Source organism: Mesoplodon mirus (assembly GCF_964341445.2).
Source record: "Mesoplodon mirus genome assembly, chromosome: 2".
In the NCBI taxonomy this organism is placed as follows: domain Eukaryota; kingdom Metazoa; phylum Chordata; class Mammalia; order Artiodactyla; family Ziphiidae; genus Mesoplodon; species Mesoplodon mirus.
This window is the reverse complement of record NC_138977.1, coordinates 56,525,661-56,550,016: the sequence shown is the minus strand read 5'-3', so window position 1 is coordinate 56,550,016 and position 24,356 is coordinate 56,525,661. Positions and strand designations below refer to the sequence as shown.

General features: G+C 34.8%; 1 protein-coding gene across 4 annotated transcripts in view; it reads left to right on the top strand.

Moving 5' to 3' along the window:
* The window catches only part of HERC4 (HECT and RLD domain containing E3 ubiquitin protein ligase 4), a 135,699-nt gene that overhangs the window by 17,208 nt on the left and 94,135 nt on the right, over nt 1–24,356 (top strand). For all 4 annotated transcript variants that reach the window (XM_082608976.1, XM_082608977.1, XM_082608978.1 and 1 more), the window contains 4 exons: nt 10,623–10,782; nt 18,549–18,625; nt 21,629–21,850; nt 22,960–23,051. In XM_082608976.1, the coding sequence (XP_082465102.1) occupies nt 10,623–10,782; nt 18,549–18,625; nt 21,629–21,850; nt 22,960–23,051 (551 nt within the window). The remainder of the gene's footprint in view (nt 1–10,622; nt 10,783–18,548; nt 18,626–21,628; nt 21,851–22,959; nt 23,052–24,356) is intronic.

Genomic DNA, 24,356 nt, shown 5'->3' with positions numbered 1-24,356 from the left:
AACTTCATTAAGCTCATATACCACATTAAGGGTTAAGATTTTCTTTTTTAAAACGTAGATTTTATTTATTTATTTATTTATTTTTGGCTTCGTTGCTGCACGCGGGCTTTCTTTAGTTGTGTTGAGCTGGGGCTACTCTTCTTTGGGTGCGCGGGCTTCTCATTGCAGTGGCTTCTCTTGTTGCAGAGCATGGTCTCTAGGCACGTGGGCTTCGGTGGTTGTGGCTCACGGGCTCTAGAGCGCAGGCTCAGTAGTTGTGGCACACGGGCTTAGTTGCTCCGCGGCATGTGGGATCTTCCCGGACCAGGGCTCGAACCCGTGTACCATGCATTGGTAGGCGGATTCTCAACCACTGCGCCACCAAGGGAGCCCAGAATTGTGTTTTTAAAAACTCTTAAATTTTTCTTTGCTCGTGGAAATACTGCTAGATATCATAAATAGGTTTTCAAACCAATCTTTAAAACACATTATACCTAAGTGTAATACTCTATCAATAATTATATTTAACTGAGCTTTGTAACATTGTCTGTAGAAAAATTCATTGGAGTTTTACATTTGGGTGTCAGAATTTATCTTCACGCATCACTTATCCTGGCTTGTTTAGCTCTCTTGCTTTATTGGTTCCAGAAAGCTTAAGATAGATATTTGTGAGCAGCATTTAACTTAACTCTGTATCACATTTGAAATATAAATAACACTTGACTATAGCCACTGTTTCCTAGAGAAGAAAATTTATCAGACCAGGTTAGTTATTTCCCTAGTATTTTGATTTGGAGAAACAAAGGACATTTGTTCCTGTGGGGTTTGGGGTCAGTTATAATTTGGGGACTTACTATATCTTAAAAAAAAAAATTCTTATTTTCCCTGATTACCAAAATAGTACATTTCTATAACTTTTTAAAAGTTACAGAAATACATGATTTGAAAAGTGGAAGCCACTTTTTCCCTACATCCTAAAGATGACTACTACTGTTTCTTTATATTTTCATATCTTTTATACCTGTATTAAAATACGTAATCCTGTACACACATAAAGTTCTGTGGTTCTCTTTTTCATTTAATGTATTTTTATCTTTTCGTGTTATATTGTATAGACATTCATTTTAATAGAAGCACCAATTTCTGTTACATGGATATTCCATAATATATTTACCTACCTGTTACTGGAAGTCACGTTATTTTCTGTTGTTGTTATTGTTGTTTCCCAAAAGGAAAGTTTCTGGGTCAGAGGACATGCATGTTTAGAATTGTAATACGCATTGCCAACTTGCTCTTGCTCTCTAAAAAGCTTTTTTTCTTTTTTTGTTTTTGAGCTTGTATTTTAAAGATTGTTTAGAGAAATGTGTCTTTTGCCAATTTTGTGTAAATTTTTTTTACCATTTAAAAAGTTGTTTGGTATGGACATAATGTAATTCAAACTAGAAACTTCTAAATTTCAAAATCAAGTTTGTGATTGAATTATTTAGAATAATAAGTTATTTATTTCTGTGGATCACCTTTAAAACAAAGATGGTAGTACTTGACAGGAATGTTTTGAACCCAAAAATATTTATTAAAGTGTATTTGTTTGCTAGGGCTGCCATAAAAAAGTACCACAAACTGGGTGGCTTAAGTAACAGAAATGTATTGTTTCACAGTTCTGGAGGCTAGAAACCCAACATCAGGGTGTCCTCAGCGTTGGTTCGTTCTAAATATCATGAAGGAAGGATCCATTCCAGGCCTCTCTCCTAGCTTCTGGTGGTCTGCAAGCAGTCGTTCACGTGCATTCTCTTTGTGTGCTTGTCTGTGACGATGTTTCCTCTTTTATTGGGACACAAGTCAAATTAAGGGCCTACCCTGCTCCATATGACCTCATCTTAACTAATTATATCCTTGATGGCCATTTTTCAAATAAGGTCACATTCTGGGGTACTGGGGATTAGGACTTTCAGCATATCAATTTGGGGGTAGCCCAATTTATCCCTTAACAGCAAGGTTTTGAGATCTGTAGATGAAAGAGGATACAGAGTAATGATAATGTTTATATTTTCCTTCAAATAGCTGTTTTAGAATTTGGAATAAGATGCAACTTTTAAGAGATGCTAGTTGTGAATATGTTACTAATGATGTGTCTGTAGTATTACCTTTATACCCAAAACACACATTTTTTTTTTTTTACTGTTTACAGGGTTCTCAGAGCTTGTTGTTACTGGTGATTATATCTTATTATCAGGTTAAAACCTGTTTAGCAAAAGACTTAATAGACCATCTTGTATATTTTGTGATTGGTTGTCTAGGAAGAAGTGTTTATGTGTACTATTATTATTGATAAATCAGTCTGGGTCATAGTCAGTCAATACTCACAGAGCTTTTCATGGTCATTCCTGGACATGCACACATGCAGGGCTGCAAAATACATGAGTCTCCCAATGTGTAGATTCCCAGCTGAGGTTCAACAAAGCACTGCTTTGCCTTCCTGTTATAATATGTCCTTTTTGTGATATATTTAGTGCTACATTTTTTGCATTTTTGTTGGTGATTTCACTGTTTAAAGTGGCCCCCAAGCATACTGCTGAGGTGCTATCTAGTGTTCCTAAGCACAAGAAGGCTATGATGTGTCGTAGAAAAAAATCCATTGAGGCATGAGTTTACAGTGCTGTTGGCTGTGAATTCAATGTTAATGAATCAACAATATAATTAAGATGTCTTTAAATGGAAACGCACATAACACAAGGTTATGAATGGATCAGTTGATGAAATGGTGTGATTAGAGTCTTGTAGCAACCTAATCTTGTATTTTCCCTAGGGGCAGTCATTCAGTATTTGCTATATAAGTATTTGTGGTGACTTTATGGAACATAACCACTGTGAATAACAAGAATTGATGTATCCCCAACTAGACTAAAATAAAAAGACTAAAAATTGTAAGTGGAACAGTGATGGGGTTTCCTAGAAGGGTGGTGCGGTGGTGAAGTGAATCATCATATTTAGCATTCCTTTCTTCATACATTGTTCAGAGTTTTGCATTATCTTTCAAGGAAGTGTGAAAGAAGTTTGGAGTCACTGTAGTTTTTATTTTTTTGTAGTTTTTATTTTTCTCTTTGTACCTTTCATTAACCACAGTTGAGAATGAAAAAAATTTTTTTTTCTGTCCATAATGGCAAAGAGAAGAAAACTGACAGAGGAACATGTTCATAATTATGAGACATATCAGAAGGTGACTGTAGATACACCGCTGTATGGATATGGTGAAATTGATCATGTAAGTGAATGAGTCTGGAGATGATATTCTACATGAATTTTCACAAACTCAGGAATTGGTCAACGTATTTGTTAGATCCCAAAGGAAATAGGTTGTTCTTATTCAGTTACTTATTCAGATGGAAGGATTTTATCATGTAACATTTTACAACAAGGACCTGGACCTATTCTGTGTTGCTAAAAGGATGTGCAACCGTATTCTTTCTTTTATGATGTTTCTGCAGCAAAATTTATTGGATGCAGTTTGTTAGTGAACAAATGCTGAAGTCAGAGGTGGATACAAAGGTAGTTGGGAGGAAATAAATGATGTAGAAATGAAAACCGTCATTAGGTTGAACATTTTAATTGGTTTTTACAAATCTAAAAATGACAACATTTTGTGTTTATGGAGCAAAGAAGATGGCCTTTTTCTCCTTAATAATATGATGCACCATCAGTTTTCAAAAATATTGCATTTTAGCAGTACAAGTGTAAGAAGAACCAGAAGTAATGATGAGCTAGGGCTTATTAGATTTGTATTTGGAATATATCTGCTGTCAGTATTTACAAGATGGATATGTTATATCTCTCTAGTTCTTTATCTTTTCTGTTTTTGCTCCTGTCTCTGAAAAATGTATTTTTTTCCTGCCTTTTTCAAGACAGTCTCCTCCACTTAAGTTTCCTTTGCTTTTTTGTGCCTCCCCAAACTAAATGTTCCTTTTTTCTTTCCTTGAAGAGAAATATTGTGAACCATAAATACTGATACGAACAGTGTTACTTTTCTCAAACTTTTTATATGAACGTTTTGAAGCATAAAGAAAAGTAGAAAGAATAGCACAATGACCAGCAGTTAACATTTTACCATGTGTTTCTATCTGTACGTATTAGTTTTTTTTTTAAAAAGTACCTTATTTCTGAATTACAGTCAACTGTAAGGATCATGTGCTGTTATTAAACCTTTTCCAACAAGTTTAGCATCATACGCTCATAATTCTAACATCTTCTTGTAGCTCCCATTTATCAAAGGAATCAATTGTTTTTGGGTTTCTTTTAGGAATTTTTTCTTTTTTAAAAAAATTAATTTATTTTTGGCTACATTGTGTCTTCATTGTTGCGCGCAGGCTTTCTCTAGTTGCAGCAAGCGGGGGGCTACTCTTTGTTGCAGTGCGCCGGCTTCTCATTGCGATGGCTTCTCTTTGTTGCGGAGCAAGGGCTCTAGGCGTGTGGGGCCTCAGTAGATGTGGTGCGCGGGCTCAGTAATTGTGGCTCGCGGGCTCTAGAGCACAGGCTCAGCGGTTGTGGCGCATGGGTTTAGTTGCCCTGTGGCATGTGAGATCTTCCTGGACCAGGGATCGAACCTGTGTCCCCTGCACTGGCAGGTGGATTCTTAACCACTGCACCACCAGGGAAGCCCCTCAATTTTTTTTTTTTGCAGTATGCGGGCCTCTCACTGTGTGGCCTCTCCCATTGCGGAGCACAGGCTCTGGACGCGCAGGTTCAGCGGCCATGGCTCACAGGCCCAGCTGCTCCGCGGCATGTAGGATCCTCCCGGATCAGGGCACGAACCCGTGTCCCCTGCATCGGCAGGCGGACTCTCCACCACTGCGCCACCAGGGAAGCCCCCTCAATTGTTTTTTAATGGGCTTTCTTGACAAGTTTTTCTTTTGTTTTGTGTCCTCTTCCATATAAATCCATACTCAACCTAAATTAAAGTGAATTTAATCCCCACTTAACCCTCTCGTTTCTGTGTTTGTTGGCCTTGAAAGGCAAATGTAGCTTGGTGATTAAAACTTTGAGTTAACATAATACCTGGTTCATAGTAAACACTCAACAAATCTTAGCTGTTAGGTTTGGTATGAATTCTGTTTTGTTTTGTTTTTTTCTCTTTCTCATACAGGGCATCATTAAGCCAGGTTTTCTAGTGAATTTTTTGGTTTGTTTTGCTGGGTTCATTTATTCCCCCTTCTTTCTTGCTTATCATTGACTCTTTTTTGCAAGCCACCTTGTTTCGAGCATTCATCCAGAATTTGACCTGGATGTGAAATGTCTCAATATAACATTGATCTAACTTTCTAGCATACTGGGGGGAAATGGTTGAGGTTTTTCATTTTAATTAGCCATTTGGAAAAAATAAGTAGTTTTTAAAAATTGTACAGAGAACTTATCAGTTTGTATATTTGTTGTCTGAAAAGCCTGTATTAAGTAGTAGTCCCAAGACATATGTTATTATGTTTCTTTAATAATATATTTCTCAGTAGTTATTCATTCTCAAAATAGGTATCTTAGTAATTTGATGGGGCTCAAATTCCTAAAGAACCAAAATTATTTATCTTGAGTTTTTAGTATGTAGAAGAAAAAGTAAAGAGCCCAGTTCAGTTTTAAAGTGAAAACAATGGTTTTTATACATTGCTTTAACTATTTTCTCTAATGTTCTATTTAATTTTTAAAATAATTTAAATTTTGAATAGATAATATATTCACATGGTTCAAAAATCAAAATAATATAAATACACATTGAGAAGGTTTGCTCTTACACTTGACCACCCTATTTCCTTTTTACCCACATCCCCTATAGGCAACTATGTTTATTAGTTTTTTATCTTTTCAAAGTTTCTTTATGTAAATGTAAGCAAATATGAATATATATTCATATTCTTTCCTCTTCCTTACACAAAAAATAGCAAATCGTGTACATTATACCACATCTTGATTTTTTTTTTTTTTTTTTTCGGTACACGGGCCTCTCACCGTTGTGGCCTCTCCCGCCGCGGAGCACAGGCTCCGGACGCTCAGGCCCAGTGGCCATGGCTCACGGGCCCAGCTGCTCCGCGGCACGTGGGATCCTCCCGGACCGGGGCACGAACCCGCGTCCCTTGCATCGGCAGGCGGACTCTCAACCACTGCACCACCAGGGAAGCCCCACATCTTGATTTTTTTTCCTACTTTGATAATATACCCTTGAGCTCTCTGCATATCAGCATGTAGCATTTCCTCTTTATTTATGTTTTCAGAGCATAGTATCCCAGTGTGTGGATGGAATCCTTTACTGATGGATACTTGGAATATTTCCAGTCTTTTGTTATTATATACAGTACTGCAAACACGTAAATACACACACATTCACACACACGCACATATGTATTTGTACTCTGCCCTCCTAGGTTCTCCAGCTGGGGCTTGTCTAGACAAAGGACAGATTAACAGGGAGAAAAACAAAACAAGTTTATTGCCTTGCGTTTATATGCAGGAGCACTCAGTAATGAGTAACTTAAGGTGGTAGTAGAACATGGGCTTATATAGCATCTTAATAAAAGAACAATAAATAGAGAAGTAACAAGACGAAAAGGACTTTGAGTTTCTGGGGTGGCAAATTTTGGGAAGGTAAATATGTGGGGGAACTCAGATAAGGGCTAGTTAGTAAAGTTTGTTATGTAGCTTCTGCTCGTGCTGTCTCTGAGCTGATAAAGGTCTAGAGTTGCCTCCAGTGATTAACTTTTGTCCTTCCTGGTAGAGAGGGCAGGTGGGACACTTCAAATTTATGTCCTGCTTTTAGGCATATAGGAGAGCAGAGAGCTTTTCTTCTTAGTGGCCTTCAGCTCAAAGCAGTCCTTATGCCAAAGTGGCATATTTTGGGTTGGCATATTCTGCCTCCCTTTAATACTTAGATGTATCTGCAGGGTATGGAATTGCTGGATCCAAAAGGTAATTGTATATGTTTTGTTAGGTTTTGCCACATTCTTTTGCATAAAGGTGGTTCTGTTTTGCACTTCCACTATCAATATACAAAAGTGCCTTTTCCCCCAACAGATTGTTATCAAACTTACGGATTTTTATGAGATGAAAAATGTTATCTTGGTGTGTATTTATAAATAAACTTTTTTTAATTAATAAACTTTCTAAGAACAGTTTAAAGTTCACAGCAAAATTGAGCAAAAAGTACAGAGTTCCCATACACTCTATACCACACGTATACAACCTCCCCCACTATCTGCAGCCTGTACCACAGTGGTACATTTATTACCATTAATGAACCTGTACCAACACATCATTGTCATCCAGAGTCCATAGTTTACATTAGCATTCACTCTGTGTTGTATATTCAATGGGTTTTGATGACTGCGTAATGATACTTGGTATTGTACAGAATAGTAATAGTATCATACAGAATAGTTTCACTACCCTAAAAATCCTCTCTGCTCTGCCTTTTCATCCCTCCCTCCCTCTAACCACAGGCAACCACTAATCTTTTTACTGTCTCCAAAGTTTTGCCTTTTCCAGAATGTCAAATGGTTGAATCATACATTTTGTAGCCTTTTCATATTGGCTTCTTTCACTTAGTAATACACATTTTAGTTTCCTCCATGTGTTTTTGTGGCTTGAGAGATCATTTCTTTTTAGCGCTGAATAATATTCCACTGTCTGGATATACCACAGTTTATCCATCCACTTACTGAAGGACATTTTGATTGCTACCATGTTTTGGCAATTATGAATAAAGGTGCTATAAACATCTGTGTGCATGTTTTTCTGTGGACATAAGTTTTCAACTCCTTTGAGTAAATATGAAAGAGCACAATTCCTGGATCTTATAATGGTACGGTTGGTTTTGTAAGAAACTACCAAACTGTCTTCCAAAGTGTCTGTATCATTTTGCATGCCCATTAGCAACGAATGAGAGTTATTGTTGCTCTGTATCCTTACCAGTGGTAAGGATATTGGTATTGTCAGTGTTTTGGGGTTTGGCCTTTTTTTTTTTTTTTGGATACTTTAGGTACTTTTTTATTGAAAAAAATATGGAACGCTTCACGAATTTGTGTGTCATCCTTGCACAGGGGCCATGCTAATCTTCTCTGTATCGTTCCAATTTTAGTATATGTGCTGCCGAAGTGAGCCATTTTAATAGGTTTATAGTGGTATCTCATTTAAATTTGCAGTTCCCTGTTGATATATGATGTACAACATGCCTTCATATAGTTATTTGCCATCTTTATGTCTTGGTGTGGTGTCGGCTCACGTTTTTTGCACTGTTTTTTAATTGGGTTGTATATTTTCTTATTGTTGAGTTTTAAGAGGGTGTTTTGTTTTGTTTTTTTTTGGATAACAGTCCTTTATTAGATGTGTCTTTTGCAAATATTTTCTCCCAGTCAGTGCCTTGTCTTCTCATTCCTTTGGTAAACTTTTATAATTAAGTATGCAAAATAAAAGTGTATGGCTTTATGAATTTTCTAAGTGAACATATTATTGGCTTCTCAGTGTAGTTTGAATTTTCATTTCTCTCATCAGTGAAGTTGAACATCTTTTCATAGGATTAAGGGCCATTTCTGTTTCTTCTTTGTGTGAACTATCAATTCACATCTTTTGCCCATTTTTCATTGAATTACTGCTCTCCCCCACCTGCCCCAGTTAGTCTTTAAATATTAGGGAGGTTATTTCTTTATTTGACATGAATAACATTTTTCCTGTTTTTTTTTTTAATCAGTCTTTTCACTTTGCTTTTAGTTTGTTTTGCTGTATTTGAAGAAATGATTTGAATTTTCTCTCATGGGTACATGGAATCTCTTCCTCTTTCCTTACCTACACAACTTAGTGTCACTGTCTTCCAGAATTCTTCTTAGTATCTTTCAGGGCTTTAAAAAGTATCTCATGTTCCCCTGGTACCTTTTGTATGTCTTTACCTTTTCATTTAATAACAATCCTTCTCTTGCTTGTTTTTCTATAGACTGTAAACTCCTTGAGGACTAGAACTCTGTTTTATTTATCTTTGTGTGTCTAGTGCTTGGAGCACACATGGTATACAATAAATATTAGTGTTTGGTATGCATGACTGTTTCTTTGTTGCTTGGATTTTTGGTGCCTTTGATTTTACAGCCATTGCTATCTAATTTCAGTACTCTTCATATATTATTGTTGAACCAACCAGTCTTATTCATCCTTCTTGTCTTCCTTTCATTTCTGCTCTTTACTGCATTTCCTTTGAGGATAGTTTTGGAGAGATATTGACTCATTTCAGGGGCCTCTGTGAAAGATTAACAGATCTTTTGTGCATTTTACTTCTTCATAATTAAGATTTATGGGATGCTTTGATGTAAATAAATGATGCCATACTTTTAAGTCCTATTTCTTTTTTCTTTTTGGTGGGGGGAGGCAATGTGTTACATATGTTTTGTTTTTATATGTTTCTACAGTTTAATTTTATAAGAACATATATACAAAATATACACAAAAAGTGAGAGATTAGTATAGTGAACTTCCATGTACTATTCATCAACTTTACGAGTTATTAACTTATAGTACTTTAAGGTAAGTACTTAAAATAACATATCATTAGAGTTATACAGATTCCTGAAGGCTGTCTAAGGGCTGACCTCCCACCCCAAAATGCAGAATAAGTAACCCAGATACAATTTGAATTTCTCTGTACATAGGGATTCAAACTTCTTTCATGTAATCTGCTTTATTATTGAACAGCTGCATTTGTACATTGATCTAAAATGTGCTTCTGAAGAAACCCTGATTCAGTTTTAACAGCTCTGCAACAAGGGACTTTCAGTTAATGAAGACATAGCTTTCTTATTAGGCTAAAGAAGGTTAATTTTTTTTTAAAAAGGTTAATTTTAAATGATGTCTTAAAACTTGTAGTGTACTAGTAAAAAAAAAAAACCTGATAGACAATGCACATCTTAAAGAGACTAAGGAAGCAATTTCACTTTCTTTACTGATTTGTCAGTGGCTACTGACAGTCTTATGAAGGGCCAATATTTTAAATTAATTTCTGGTTAAAAGCCTGGACATGTTTTAACCACATGTGGAATTTTTATGTCTTTGATGTTAAAAGTAGCAGCCCATAAACTGATATCTATTTGTTATGGTCACATTGCCTTTCAGTTCTCTCCTCAGTGTATCTAGTAGATGCTTTATTTATGAGATCTGTAAAGAATTTGTTTCCTGTCAGAATTTGCTAATTCAGATTATTTCCTTAATTTCAGGATCACTCCATAGTAGTATCTATTTGGTAATGTATATGTCAGTTATGATTTTATTGTTAAAAAACAGCTGAGTTATTTAAATGGTTCCCTTTCAGCTGGACTCCTTTCTTTTATTGGTTATGGCTTTGAATGAAGAGCACTTTCGGAGAGAATCTTTATAAACCCTTAATTTCTTTCCCCAAATGTTAAAGTCACTTAGTATTCTGAGTTGATTATGCCCTATGACATATCTCTGTATTTACCACAGCGAGAATTTTGTATGGAACATATTTGTTAGGTTTTTGAGAATAACTGAAGTTATACTTAGTCTGTATTTCAGCATTTCCTTAGCTTTTTTGTACAAGATGAAGACTATTGTTTTATTCTTGTTGGGAGTTTAAAACTAGAATGTAATGTCTCTCTTCTTGATTTCTGTAGAGCAGGTTGTTGCGCTGGATGCCCAAAATATCGTAGCTGTTTCATGTGGAGAAGCTCATACATTAGCACTAAACGACAAGGGCCAGGTGTATGCTTGGGGTCTCGATTCTGATGGACAACTTGGCCTGCTAGGATCAGAGGAATGTATCAGAGTACCCAGGTAACAAAGGTGACCGACAAGAGGTCTTTAACAATCTTTTATAATAAATTTGCTATCTAAATTATTCTGCTTACTACTGGGCATTTAAGAGTTGACACCGAATTACTTCTCCCCTTTGAGTTCTTAAGGCATTTACTAGGTAGGTTCTTGCCTTTAATTTGGATTGAGTGCTGTTTTTTATATACTCCGTATTTCCCCAAATTATTTATGTTTGTAAAGAAAAGGGGTAGGGAATGCATACTTTATTATAAATTTTCTCTCACTAAAAATTTTAAGTGGGTTAAGACTAATTTAAACCATTAATTATACTATCTTGAGTACCTCAGCCACTGAAATATTTATTAAATATTGGTTGTTTGCATGTTTCTTTCTCTTGTTTTTTTAGTCTTTATAAAGTTTTTATTGAATATAGAAGTCCCACATGCTTAAAGTGTAGAAAGAATAAGTCACTTTCTACATTTTTACATAGCAGTGACCACAATTTAATTTATGCTAACCACTAATTCACCATAGAGTTATTTCAAAATTTAAAAATAAGCAATGCTTCATCAGTGTTGTAGTCTTACAGGTTTATATAGGACATAACCATTGCTGTAATATTAAAAACTGTAAGCATGAACATAAAGATTTAAAGAAGAGTATCCAGTTCTTTTAGACATATAATTAATACACTAACTCATGCTTAGTGTTTAAAATTACACAAATTCTTGCCTCCTTAAACTCTTGTTTTTTGTTTTCTTTTTTCCTCCTAGTAATAGTTATAGGGACAAAAGAGAACTCTCCAGGGAACCAAGGTATTACACTAATTTTAGATATATTCCAGGTAGCATTTTTTGTAATATACACATATAGACACTTCGTTTTTAATTTAACATTGATAATGTTTGTTTTGGTTTAAGAAGTAGATGTAACTACTAGGATAAGAAAATGGAGCACAGGAACGAATATATTTCAGAACAGGAGGGAATTCCCTGGTGGTCCAGTGGTTAAGACTCCACGCTTTCACTGCTGCGGGCTTGGGTTCAATCCCTGGTCAGGTAACTAAGATCCCACAAGCTGCGCAGTGCAAAAAAAACAAAACAAAAAACAAAGAAACAGAACGGGAGCTCTTATCGTTAGAAATGAGTTTTTAAAATAAAAAGCCCATAACCTTCCTTCATATATATGTATGTCTATTTAAAAACTTAAAGTATACATTTGAAGTATTTGCTTTGTTTTAGCATAGTAAAAGGTTTTTTCATCTTTAGTTTGACATTTTATGTTTGTTCTACTAATGAACTGTCTGTTGAGACTTCTGGATACACACATTAACATGTTTTGTTTATCGAACTTGTAACCAAATTCCACAAAACTTCCCAAACAAATTTCTTCCCCTTTGTTTCTTCTGCAGTAGAAATTAAATAACATACTTCCCATTATGCTTTTAGTGCCTCTTAATGATGGTGCTGTTGGGAGATAAATTTTTTTCTTTAAGCTAAGTAAATTGAATTTTTTTAGTCATTTCAGTTTTGATTTCTTTTAGAAAATGTTAATTTGCAGCCAAATGGCTGTTGGCTACAAAATACAAAGCATTCATAGGAACAGAGTGATCTCACATTTGTCATAATGTCTACTGATTTTATTTCCTTCCACAAGTAATTGTTGTAGAATGGGATTTTTTTTTTAAAGATTTTTAAGAACTTTGTGTTTTTAGGTTTGAAGAGAGACTTACATGTTAGATTTTCTAAGTCAGTATTTCCAAAACTATGATTCACAGGAAGGCTGTCTAGTTTCCCTTATTTTTGCTCCGCTTAATTCTCTTAATCCTCATACTTACTTTTTTTTTTTTTTTTTTGCTGTTCAGTTCTGATATAAGAGATTTCAGTCAGTAATCCATAGATGATTAGTAATTGGAGAGAAAGGTAATTATAAGGAGAAGAGTTTATTATATAACGGCTTATTTGAAGGTTGCCCAGTAATTCTCTATTTGTGACTTTACTCTTTATGAACCTGGACGGGGACTTGTAAGAGATCTTGAGTCCTTTGGTTTAAACTTCTCTGTTTGTGTATTTGCTGAACATCTGTATTAATTTTAAGCTGTGTATTAAGGCATCTTTCCTGTTCATTCTTTTCAGTTTTTCATGGACTAATCTGATTTGTTGTGACATATATATATCATTTTTACTGATACTTTCATGTCTTAAAGGGCAATTTAGTATTTCAGTAGAAATATATTTTTATGAAAGACCACCATTGATTTTTTTTTCTTTTAAAATCTCAGCACCAAATCATTTTTTAGATGCAAGGCTTTTTCTAGGTGCTTAGAGATGTCAGCCAGCTTTGTAACTTTCACATACATTTTGAATAAAATGTGTAGAATATAGGAGGAAACTCAGACATATGTGAATAGTTTTTTTTTTTTTTTTTTTTTTTTTTGCTGTACGCGGGCCTCTCACTGTTGTGGCCTCTCCCGTTGCGGAGCACAGGCTCCGGACGCACAGGCTCAGCGGCCATGGCTCACGGGCCCAGCCGCTCCGCGGCATATGGGATCCTCCCAGACCAGGGCACGAACCCGTATCCCCTGCATCGGCAGGCGGACTCTCAACCACTGCGCCACCAGGGAGGCCCTGTGAATAGGTTTTTAAAAATTAGTGTTTATAATTTTCATAAGAATGATCAGAAAAGTGAATATTCACATTAGGCTGTATTTTCTTGAGAACAAAACCCATTTTTATATCAATATATGAGAGTATGTAAATTAAGCAATACTTTAATTTTAAAGATGAATGTAAAATTAATAATAAATAGATTATATTTGAAACTTACGCTGATAATCTTTTCCTACTTCTTATTTTGTTTTGTTTTGAAATCATTATTTCTTGGGGAAAGACAAATTATTCAATATCAGTGGTCTCTGTGGACCTGCATTTCTGGCTAGTCATTTCTTTTTATATGTAGGATATATGTTATACCTTTATTTTAAAAAAAGTTAATCTGATTTTACTATCTTTTAGTTTAATGTAAATAGAAAAACAATTTTTGGCAATAAGGTTGTAGTTTATTTATTTATTTTTTATTTATTTTTAAATTTTTTTTGCATTATGTGGGCTTCTCACTGCTGTGGCCTCTCCCGTTGCGGAGCACAGGCTCTGGACGCGCAGGCCCAGTAGCCATGGCTCATGGGCCCAGCCGCTCCGCAGCATGTGGGATCTTCCCAGACCGGGGCACGAACCCGTGTCCCCTGCATCGGCAGGCGGACTCTCAACCACTGCGCCACCAGGGAAGCCCAGTAGTTTATTTTTTAAAGTTCTTGTTTTTTGGACTTTGTAAGAAAAAATTATGACAGGATGGTATAATATGATGATTCTTGTGAGAACAGCGATTTCTGGGCTACAGGAGCTAATTAAACATGTTTGAGTTGTCGCCTTGGTCAAAAATAAAATTTATTTTCTTGATTGAACTTTTAAAAGCATATTACAAGGAATTCCCTGGCGGTCCAGTGGTTAGGAGTTGGCGCTTTCACTACCATGGCCCGGGTTCGATCCTGGTTGGGGAACTAAGATCCTGCAAGCCATGTGGCACTGTTCGCCCGGCCCCTCCCAAAGAAAAAGAAGTTTATTAAAATTTCTGCCTAATATTAGCATCTGAAAGTGCAGAACATTTCAGATTAAAAAGAAAGTTACAAAAAAAATTAGAAGAGTTTTTAATGGTAGAGACTAGATCAGTTGTTACCTAAATTTTTCAGAATCAAAGAGTTGGTGCTAAGACTTTTCTCAAATCAGTAAGAAAGTTGTGGCTTAATTGAAAAATAGAAAATTGTTGATTATGTTTTACTGGCAAAATATATTTTTAAAACCACTTTATTGAGGTATGATTGGCATACAAAAAGCTGTACTTAATGTATACACCTTGATGAGTTTGGAATTGGCAAAATATTTAATGCTTTAGTTCTTCAACTTCTTGATTATATAATATAAACTTTTCACTAGTCCTTGTTAACAGTTGTTAAAGAATTTTACCTTAACATACAATTGGAAATGCCTCGTTTTTGCCTATATTGCCACTGTACATTAAGTTTGAAAAATGTAACAACACAACAGTACACATATTCAACGGTATATGTTTTGACTTCAAGACTTCCTAAGGGAGAGGTGTATAAATCTTATTTCCAAGTTTATTAACTGTTTTCTTACAAATTTCAAACATGTTTCAAAATTCAGTAAAGAAATTATTCTTTTCTTTTTTTTTTGTGGTGAAGGAAAGTGTAGCATTTATTGCAAGGTGACAAGCAAGGAGAATGGGCAGCTAATGCTCAAAAGACCCAAACTTCCTAATGGTTTTTAGGGATGGGTTTTTAAAGACAAAGTGAGAATGAGGGTCATGGGGAATGTGATCATTTCATGCAGTCTTCTGGTTGGTGTGTGGTGAGGTAACCAGGTGAGGTCACAGAAATTGATCACATTACCAGTCTTCAGGCTCCAGCCAGTTTTGGGGCTATGTGCTCATGGTCATCATTCTCTGTCTGGTTGGGGTGTGGTTTCTGTAAAACAACTTCTTCCAAGGAGCTGAAATCACTTGATTCCACACATTCAAAGGCAAATGACAAATACACCAGGCCATTTCTACATCCAAAAAGTCATGGCAGTAATTTGCAGAAAAGTCATCCAGATCATTGCAAGTTTTGATTGAGCCCATTATGTTGCTAACACTGTTCAAGCCTGTTTCCTGACAGAAGAGGCCACATCACATCATATAGACCACATGAGCAGCAAGTGTGGTCAGGAGGCAGAACAGGAGGGCGAAATTATTCTTTTCTTTACAATGAATAATTTTAAATGTCATAGCCATTTAAAAATGTTTGACAAGAACTCTAAACTTTAGGGAGTTATTTTAAATTTATAAGCAGTTATAAAATGTTTACCCTAGACATCTGAATTCTGATTTTCTTTTCATAGTTCTGATTAATTAGGAATCTTCATGTATGTGTGTATATATATTTTTTATTTACAAAATTTATTCTGGCTTATTTTACTTTCCTGTTAACTGCATTTGAATCCTTTTAAAAATTGAAAACCAGAAAACATTTACATTATCTTTTTTACTCATTGGGGATTATTTTTGGTGCATTCTATAAAATTTTGTTACATTAAGAATTTTCTAATTTGTCTCTTTAGGAAAAATTGAATGTTGTAAAGTTGTTTTACTATTCACAAGTTTTTGTTTCTTTTTTAAATTCCTGAAAGCTTAAAACAAAACAAAACAAAACAAGAAAGCATATCCTCTCCTCCCCCCCCCACAATCTTCAGTGTATTCAATCTCCATAGAGATAAAAGGAGAGGTTTTTTTCCTTTAAAACAGTAATGCCACAGAAGAATATCTTCACTTGTCTCTGTAGCAGACATGGCTAAAGAAATTAGCGTTTACGTTATATTCTAAGCCGTATGATAATATTTTGGTAATGAGAATCACTTTCTGTAAATTGCTATGTAAATTTAGAAGTTTTTTGGAAGCAAATTTTATGAATAGTTTAATACTAAAGCCTCAAAGAAGTTGCAGATTCACTTATCCTCTAACAGTGGATACTTCACATACTTTTTTTTTTCCCCATATTTTTTGCCAGGCACTATGGTAGGTCTAGGGATTCCATGGGTATAAGATAATAATAGTCCATCCTCACAGAGCTTATTGTTTAGCAGAGTATACTAATAGTAATAATTAAATGAATAAGTACACCAGTAATTAGTAGAGATAAATGCTGTGAAGGAAAAAAAAACATAGGGTGCTATGAGAATGTAGAATTTTAAAAGATTTTACTTAGTCTTGCAAACTAGACTTGATATTTGGAGCAATTGGTTTTTAAAAATATTTAATACAGTTCACTAGTCAGTGTATGATATGCCTAATATGCATAAGCAGTAACAGTAAATGTTTAGTAATTTCAGCACAGTTGTACATATCCGTGTTTTTTTTTTTTTCCCGGTACACGGGCCTCTCACTGTTGTGGCCTCTCCTGTTGCGGAGCACAGGCTCCGGACGCGCAGGCTCAGCGACCATGGCTCATGGGCCTAGCCGCTCCGCGGCATGTGGGATCCTCCCGGACCGGGGCACGGACCAGTGTCCCCTGCATTGGCAGGCGGACTCTCAACCACTGCGCCACCAGGGAAGCCCCCTGTGTATTTTTTATTCCTGTTTTTGCATTGCCAGTGTTTGATTTTGCTAACTGCAAAAAAAAAAATGACCTTTTGCTATATTTGAAAATCTGAAGGTACACTGGACCCTGTTAACGTGTTGGATTCTGCTAAATATAGCAGTACAACTCTCAAGCTTTGTAGGATATAAATCCACTGAATAAAATTATTTTTAATACAATAATATGGAATTAGAATAACTCTCTTTTTTCCCACTCAAAATTTGGTTTGCTGAAGCTGCCTCCCGAAAATCATGGGTATTGACACTCTGGTCAGAACTGCTCCGGACTCTCATATGGCAGAATCAGGTCAGGTGGCAGTATCAGGTAAAGGGAAATAAGAAACATAATATATTTCCACACCCCCTTTTTTCTTAAAAACATTCATTCAGGAAAAACAGAATGAGCAACTGAAGGGGAGCTACATAAAGAAAACCTGGGATGGTTGATGCACATAGTTTCTTGATTTTTGTAATGTTTTAACAGTTATCCTTTAGAATTACATTGCAGTTAAGGAAAAATCAGAAATCAGGGGAAAAAAGAAACTATAAAAAATATAAGTAAGAAACATGAGATGGCAGAAATATGACTGAACACATCACTGATCATAATACATATGAATTGATTAAATTTCTCTAGTAAAGAATTAAATTTAATATCATTGATTTAGATGCAAAGCAAAAGGATAGTCCAAGAGGAATAGGTTTCATAATTTGTGAATTGGTAGCACCATATGATAGGAATTCTTGTTGGTTCTTAAGGAACCTGACGGAGGAGAACATATAATAAACTAGGCCAAACACCAATTTTTGACAAATTGGATCATGTACATTTGTTTTACAAATATATTGCCAAGTTTCATACTTCAAGCTAAAGATTTTTCAAATTTTGATGATAATAACATCTGCATCATAAAAGCACTGAGGGGCTTCCCTGGTGGCACAGTGGTTAAGAATCCACCTGCCAGTGCAGGGGACATGGGTTCGAGCCCTGGTCTGGGAAGATCCCACATGCCACAGAACAACTAAGCCCATGCACCACAACTACTGAGCCTGCACTCTAGAGCCCATGAGCTATAATTACTGAGCCCGCGTGCCACAACTACTGAAGCCTGCGTGCCTAAAGCCTATGCTCCGCAACAATAGAAGCCACCACATTGAGAAGCCTGCACACTGCAATGAAGAATGGCCGCTGCTCGCCACAACTAGAGAAAGCCTGCATGTAGCAACGAAGACCCAGTGCAGCCAAGGATAAAAATAAATCGATAAATAAATAAAATAAACTTATTAAAAAAATAAAAAGAAAGCACTGAGCTGCGAGCATAGTTTACTGTGCTTAAATATTGTCCTTTCAAAGTGTTTTCTCATATCTCTTAATTTTTTCATATTTAGATTTTGTTTACTGATTTTAGCATAATTTTTTGGTAAATTGGGCCTGTATGAGAAAAAATATGAACTGCTAGGTCATGCTAGTAAGGAACTGCTGGTAAGGAAACTATTTGCACATAGTAGGTGGTCAGTAAATCACATAAATAAATAGCATTCAGCCCCCATTTATTAAATGGAATTAACTGATCCTGATCTCTCTTCTTATTTTCTAGAAATATTAAAAGTTTGTCGGATATCCAGATAGTACAGGTTGCTTGTGGCTACTATCATTCACTTGCACTTTCTAAAGGTAAGCATTACTTTTATTTTCTTTCCTCTTTTCAGTTTTATTACTTGATACTTTAATTGAGTCAAAATTCCTCCAACTTCGTTCTTATTAAAGATTGTCTTGGTTCTTCTTGATCCTTTTCATATCTATATACATTTTAGAATTAGCTAGTCAATTTTCACAGATACTTAAAGTGTTGGAATTTTGATTGGGATTGCATTACCTCTAAATCAGTTTGAGGAAAATCTTTATAATATTGAGTCTTTCAATTCTTGAGCATGCTATATCCCTCCATTTATTTTAATCTCTTTAAAATTTTCTCAAGAGTATTACGTTGTTTTCTGTGGAGAGGTCTTATACACGTTTTATTAGATTTTTCCCTAGATATTTGATATTTTTTGTTACTCTGGTGTCATTTTCAAATCGTTTATTACTAGCATATAGACATGAAATTGATTTTTTGTGTCTAATTGTTCTTTAGCCTGCCAAACATTATTCTTTTATAGCTGGGGAAGTTTATAACTTGCCCAAGTTCATTTGCGCTTACAGATAAATTTTTTGTGAATAGAAACAGAAAAGGCTAAGCATCTTATAACCTTTGTTTATTTGACTTCTTCCTGTGCCAGCTAAGGATTGTAACATGGGTTAGTAAAGAGCCTGCCATATATTTGTTTTTTATTATTTAAAAAAATAAGTTCCAGTGGCTTCATTATTATTATTTTTATTTATTAAATGCCTAGTAAGGCCTACTATGAATGAAACAGTAGACTAGAACTATAGGGAAATATGGATAAGTTAAGAGAAAGTTTTAGGGATCGTACCATCTAGTAGAAGAGGCAGATATACAAATAATATAATTGAGGCAGAAAAAATATATACTACTTTTGGTTAAAGGAAAAGTAAAGTATGGGCATAAGGAAAAAAGTTTAATTAGTTTCAGTCAATAGAATTGGTAACAAGAAAGAAGGGATTGATATTTGATGCAAGTCTTGAAAGATGATTACAATTTCTTCAGAATTGGAGAGGTTGTGAAGCAGCTAGGGAAAATGTTGAGGATTGGCTAAGGTAATAGTACTAGTAAAGGCATAGAATCTGGGAAATATTTTGTGTATTTGAGTATCGGAATATAGTTTTACGTGGGTATTTTGAGAGCATGGGAGACATTTTCATACTTCAGTTGAGACTAAAGTAAAAACAAATCTGTTACAAAGGGCCTTACATGCCATATTAAGGAATTTGGATTTATTCCATCAAAGGAATAAAGTAAGGGGTGGAGGCTGGCATCCCTGTATTCTTTGTTGTTACTTTGCCAACTCCTCTTTTGATACTTTGGTAGGTAAATCCAAGATAAATTTAAACCCAAAGGTTTTACCGATGAGGACAGTTTTTCTATCTTGACGTATCTAACAGGTATTCTTTTCCCCTATTCAGCTTCATGCTTTAGCAGTATCTTACTCATCTAATGGAAAAAAAAAATTTTTTTTTTGATCTCTCAGTACAAACTAGGCACATTAGGGTGTACAGTAAACAGTGGTAAGCAGTACACTACCAACCCTTATGGTGCAGTCACACAAATAACAATATAGTTACATACTATGAAAAGAGAGTGTAAATAAAAAAGTTTGGGATATTTAGATCATATAACAGGGGGACTGAACTTAATCTGGCAGATCAAGGAAGGCTTCCTGTTGGGAGACAATAGAAGTAAACTAGACAAGGGTGAGGGGAAGGTTTAGGCAGAGTGTATGAGACAGCAAGTGTGTAAGAAATGGTCATTGGAGAATATAAAGGAAGGTGAGTATGACTAGAGTATAGTAAGTGAGGGAAGAGGCTGGTATGAAATGAGCTCAGAAACATAGGTAGATTTTATAGAGCCTTATAAGCCTTGTTAAAAGTATTTAACTCGAGCAGTGAGAAGGCACTGATCTCTGTTTTTTTCAGGTGAGCAGCATTTCAAATCTACATTGTTTTAGAGTCAACTCATTTGAGATTTATTATGAAATAAACACACAGACATAAATTTATAGAACAGTTAATTTGAAACTTATCCAGACCATTATTAATGGTGTCTGTCATATATCAGATCTACATTTTTATATCTCTTTGTATATATACAAATGTCTGCTGGTATGTCCATAGAGTATTTCTGGAAGTACATATCAGCAATTAGTAAGAGTGCTTGTCTCTTGGGAGAGGAACCAGGAATCTAGTTTTGAAGGGAGATTTACTTAAGTAAAAAAGATGTTTAAAGTTGCAAAAAATGTAGCAGTGGGTGAGCAAATGTGACAAGAGAACTGTTACAAGAACCAGGTGAAATGGTGAGGAGTGGATCTATTCGCCATATTTTTCTTTAGAAAGAAAACTGTATATAACTTCATGATAGATTGATAAAAATCTATGTATAAGGTAAGAGAGGAGAGGAGTATTAAGGATGACTCCTCTGTTTATGGCTTGTGCTGCTGAATTAAGGTGTTACCTACTGAGAATGAGGAACACTAGGAAGAGGTCCAGGTATGGGAGGTAGGATGGGGGTCATGAATTGAGTTTAGGGCATGTTGAGCTGGAAATACCTTTCAAATATCGAAGTATGGCTGTCAGGTAAACAATTGGATACATGGGTTTATTGCTCAGAGGAGAGATCTGGGCTAGTGATAAATTTTGAATGTGATAGCATATAATTGATAACTGAAACCTTGAGCTTGAATGAGTACCTCCTGGGAGACGTCATAGAATAAAAGTGAGACCTGAGGAATACTAAAAAGAGATGGTCCTTTCTTGAGGAACATCAGGAAATGAGATTATCCCCAGTTATGTGACTTACCCATTCATCAGTAAAGTAAGTCAAACTAAAACTGTATTAACATGGATTATTCAAGGTAGTATTGTTTCCATATAAGAAATAAATTTAATAAGGAGGAATATGTATTTTCATCAAAGAGGAAGAAATCCCAAAATAACTGATGATTTTCAAGTGAAATTTTTTTTGTGTTAGAAAAATAGTAATTTATGATTTTTGTTTTACAGCAAGTGAAGTCTTCTGTTGGGGACAGAATAAATATGGCCAGTTGGGTTTAGGCATTGACTGTAAAAAGCAAGCTTCACCACAACTGATTAAGTCTTTACTTGGAATTCCTTTCATGCAAGTTGCAGCAGGAGGAGCCCATAGTTTTGTACTCACCCTTTCTGGAGCTATCTTTGGATGGGGACGCAACAAATTTGGTCAACTAGGTCTTAATGATGAAAATGGTAGGTTTGCATTATTTATAAATATATTTTTAAAAAGAGATGATGTTTTGAGATATATCAGTGATTCTTAGTGTCAGAGAGAAGTGTACCCAAATCTTCCCTGGTTGTTGAGGTGGGGATGAGAGGTTAATTTTAAAATTCCATTTGATAATAATATTTTTAGGAGATTGTGGGAAGGCCAAATATATTATTTTATTCTAGAATAAAATATAGAAAGTATATCTGGACAAAAATCTTCAATGTTGGATGTTCACTAAAAGAAAGTTGAGAAAAACATTACTTCAAATTGGTAATCATATTATCAGCCACCATCAGTGGAAAAAAATTATAAAATTATCCTGAAAAGTAACATGAAGTGTTCATCTATTTGAGTATTTCAAGGAAATATTTAAATCTGAGTCATTTAATTAATCACTGTTAACAGTGATGCTAGAGTCTTGAAAATAAACTTTTTGAATTTTAAAAAATTATTAACTGCTTAAAACAAGTTGGGATCTTGGAAACTGATTTTTCATAGCTACATTAGGTTGAATGCCAGTATTTGAAATACAAAAACTAATTTAATAAAGTTCAACATAATTATAATGACTTAGACAAAAGTGAGTTGTTGATCTAGTAACAACTGGTAATGATAAATAATACTCTCAGAAAGAATGTTAAAATATTTTGTTTTGCATGCGAAAAATATGTCAGATTAAGACATTATATCTCTTTTCTGCTATAAAATAGCAGAAAGTATAATTTTCAGGCTTTTTAAAGTAGGATTCTATGAGCTTAATTATCATGAGGTGAATATAAAGAATGATGTGCATGTATTAGAAGCAGTCAGATAGCTTTGAAATTCCTTGATTGTGGAGTCCTATGCAGATTGGCATTTAGGCAGTTTAGCACTTAAGTTACTCTTTTTAGAGCTCTCCTTTATCACAGTAGCATGAATAGAAAGGCATGGGAGCCCAGTTTAGTAGGCTTGTACCACAAAATCATTGAATTGTTAAAATTGTTTAGTTATCACCATCTTCCACAGTTCTGAAAGCTGTAGAGGAAACACATTTTAGAAGCTTTTAATTTTAAAAATACTGTTCGTTAATGACTCTTGTTGGAATTTTCAGATAGGTATGTTCCTAATTTACTAAAGTCACTAAGAACTCAGAAAATTGTTTATATTTGTTGTGGAGAAGATCATACTGCCGCACTAACCAAGGTATTGTACTCCTATAAAACATTTTTATTAATAGTTATGGTAGTTATTTCATAATTAGTGAATATTTTCATGATATTTACTTTGAAACTTGAGTGTTATTGATGTCTAAAAAATAATTTATCTTAAAAAAGGGACTTAGGTTATTATCTGTTCTCAAAAACTATTTACGTTAAATTTCAACTGTTTCATGTTATGAAATGTGAATTGTGATCTACTGTTTGTGTGATGATCATATAGTTGAATTTTTCAACTTCATGTGAAATACTGCTTTAATAATACTGTGAATGAAATAATTCCTTTTTAGTTTGCCAGGCTTTGTGCTTCAATCCCATTTATATTGCATAACTCTGCCTAATTTTAATTTAACTCCCATGTGCCTTATAACAAGTAATAGAGACTGAATCCCTCTATTATCCATAGGCCAGGTATTATTCAAGCAGTTATAATGGGCTTTCATCACAATCTTGTTAATGGCTTTAACTCTGACCTCTCACTTTGTTGGGTATGTACCAGTTCAGTATCAATACTGTATAGTTCTCTAGCAATGAGAAGTAAAATGAAAATAAAAACATTAAACTAACCTTTACCAGCAGTATTATTTATTATAATCATGTTAACATAAAGGAACTGGCAAGTTATCATTGGCTAAATTAGAAATTAATGTTTTTGCTTCTTTATCTTTATATCCTGCATAGTAGATAAAATTGGCAAGAAAAAATTAACTTCTAATCAGATTTATAAAATTTCTACACACTTACTCTCACATTGGGAATTTTAGAAGAAGAATTATTCTCAGTCCTTAACAAATACAGTGTACTAAAGGTACTTTTAAAAATATTATAATGACCAGTACAAAAGTTAATTTTTTTTTTTTTTTTTTTTTTTTTTTTGCGGTATGCGAGCCTCTCACTGTTGCGGCCTCTCCCATTGCGGAGCACAGGCTCCAGACGCGCAGGCTCAGCGGTCATGGCTCAAAAAATACTTTGTATAATATCTTTCCATAGGACTAACTTTGTGGTAGAAAGATTCACATGTTAATGCTTTTCAAATTCAGCCTTTCAGATAACCACTCATCTTATTTTCCCAAGATTTCTAAAGATTTCTCTTTATTGAGTTTTTAAAAAACGCTAATTCTATTAATCTTCTGTATTTCTCTCTCAAAACAGTAGCTGGTGATATTTGTTCACTGGAATTCTTGGTGTATATTATTTTTAACAAAATCAGATAGTTTTAAATATTTCAAAAGTAAAATATTTTATTTTTCCTTGTTTAAAGTTAGAATATAGTTCTATATCAATGTCTTTT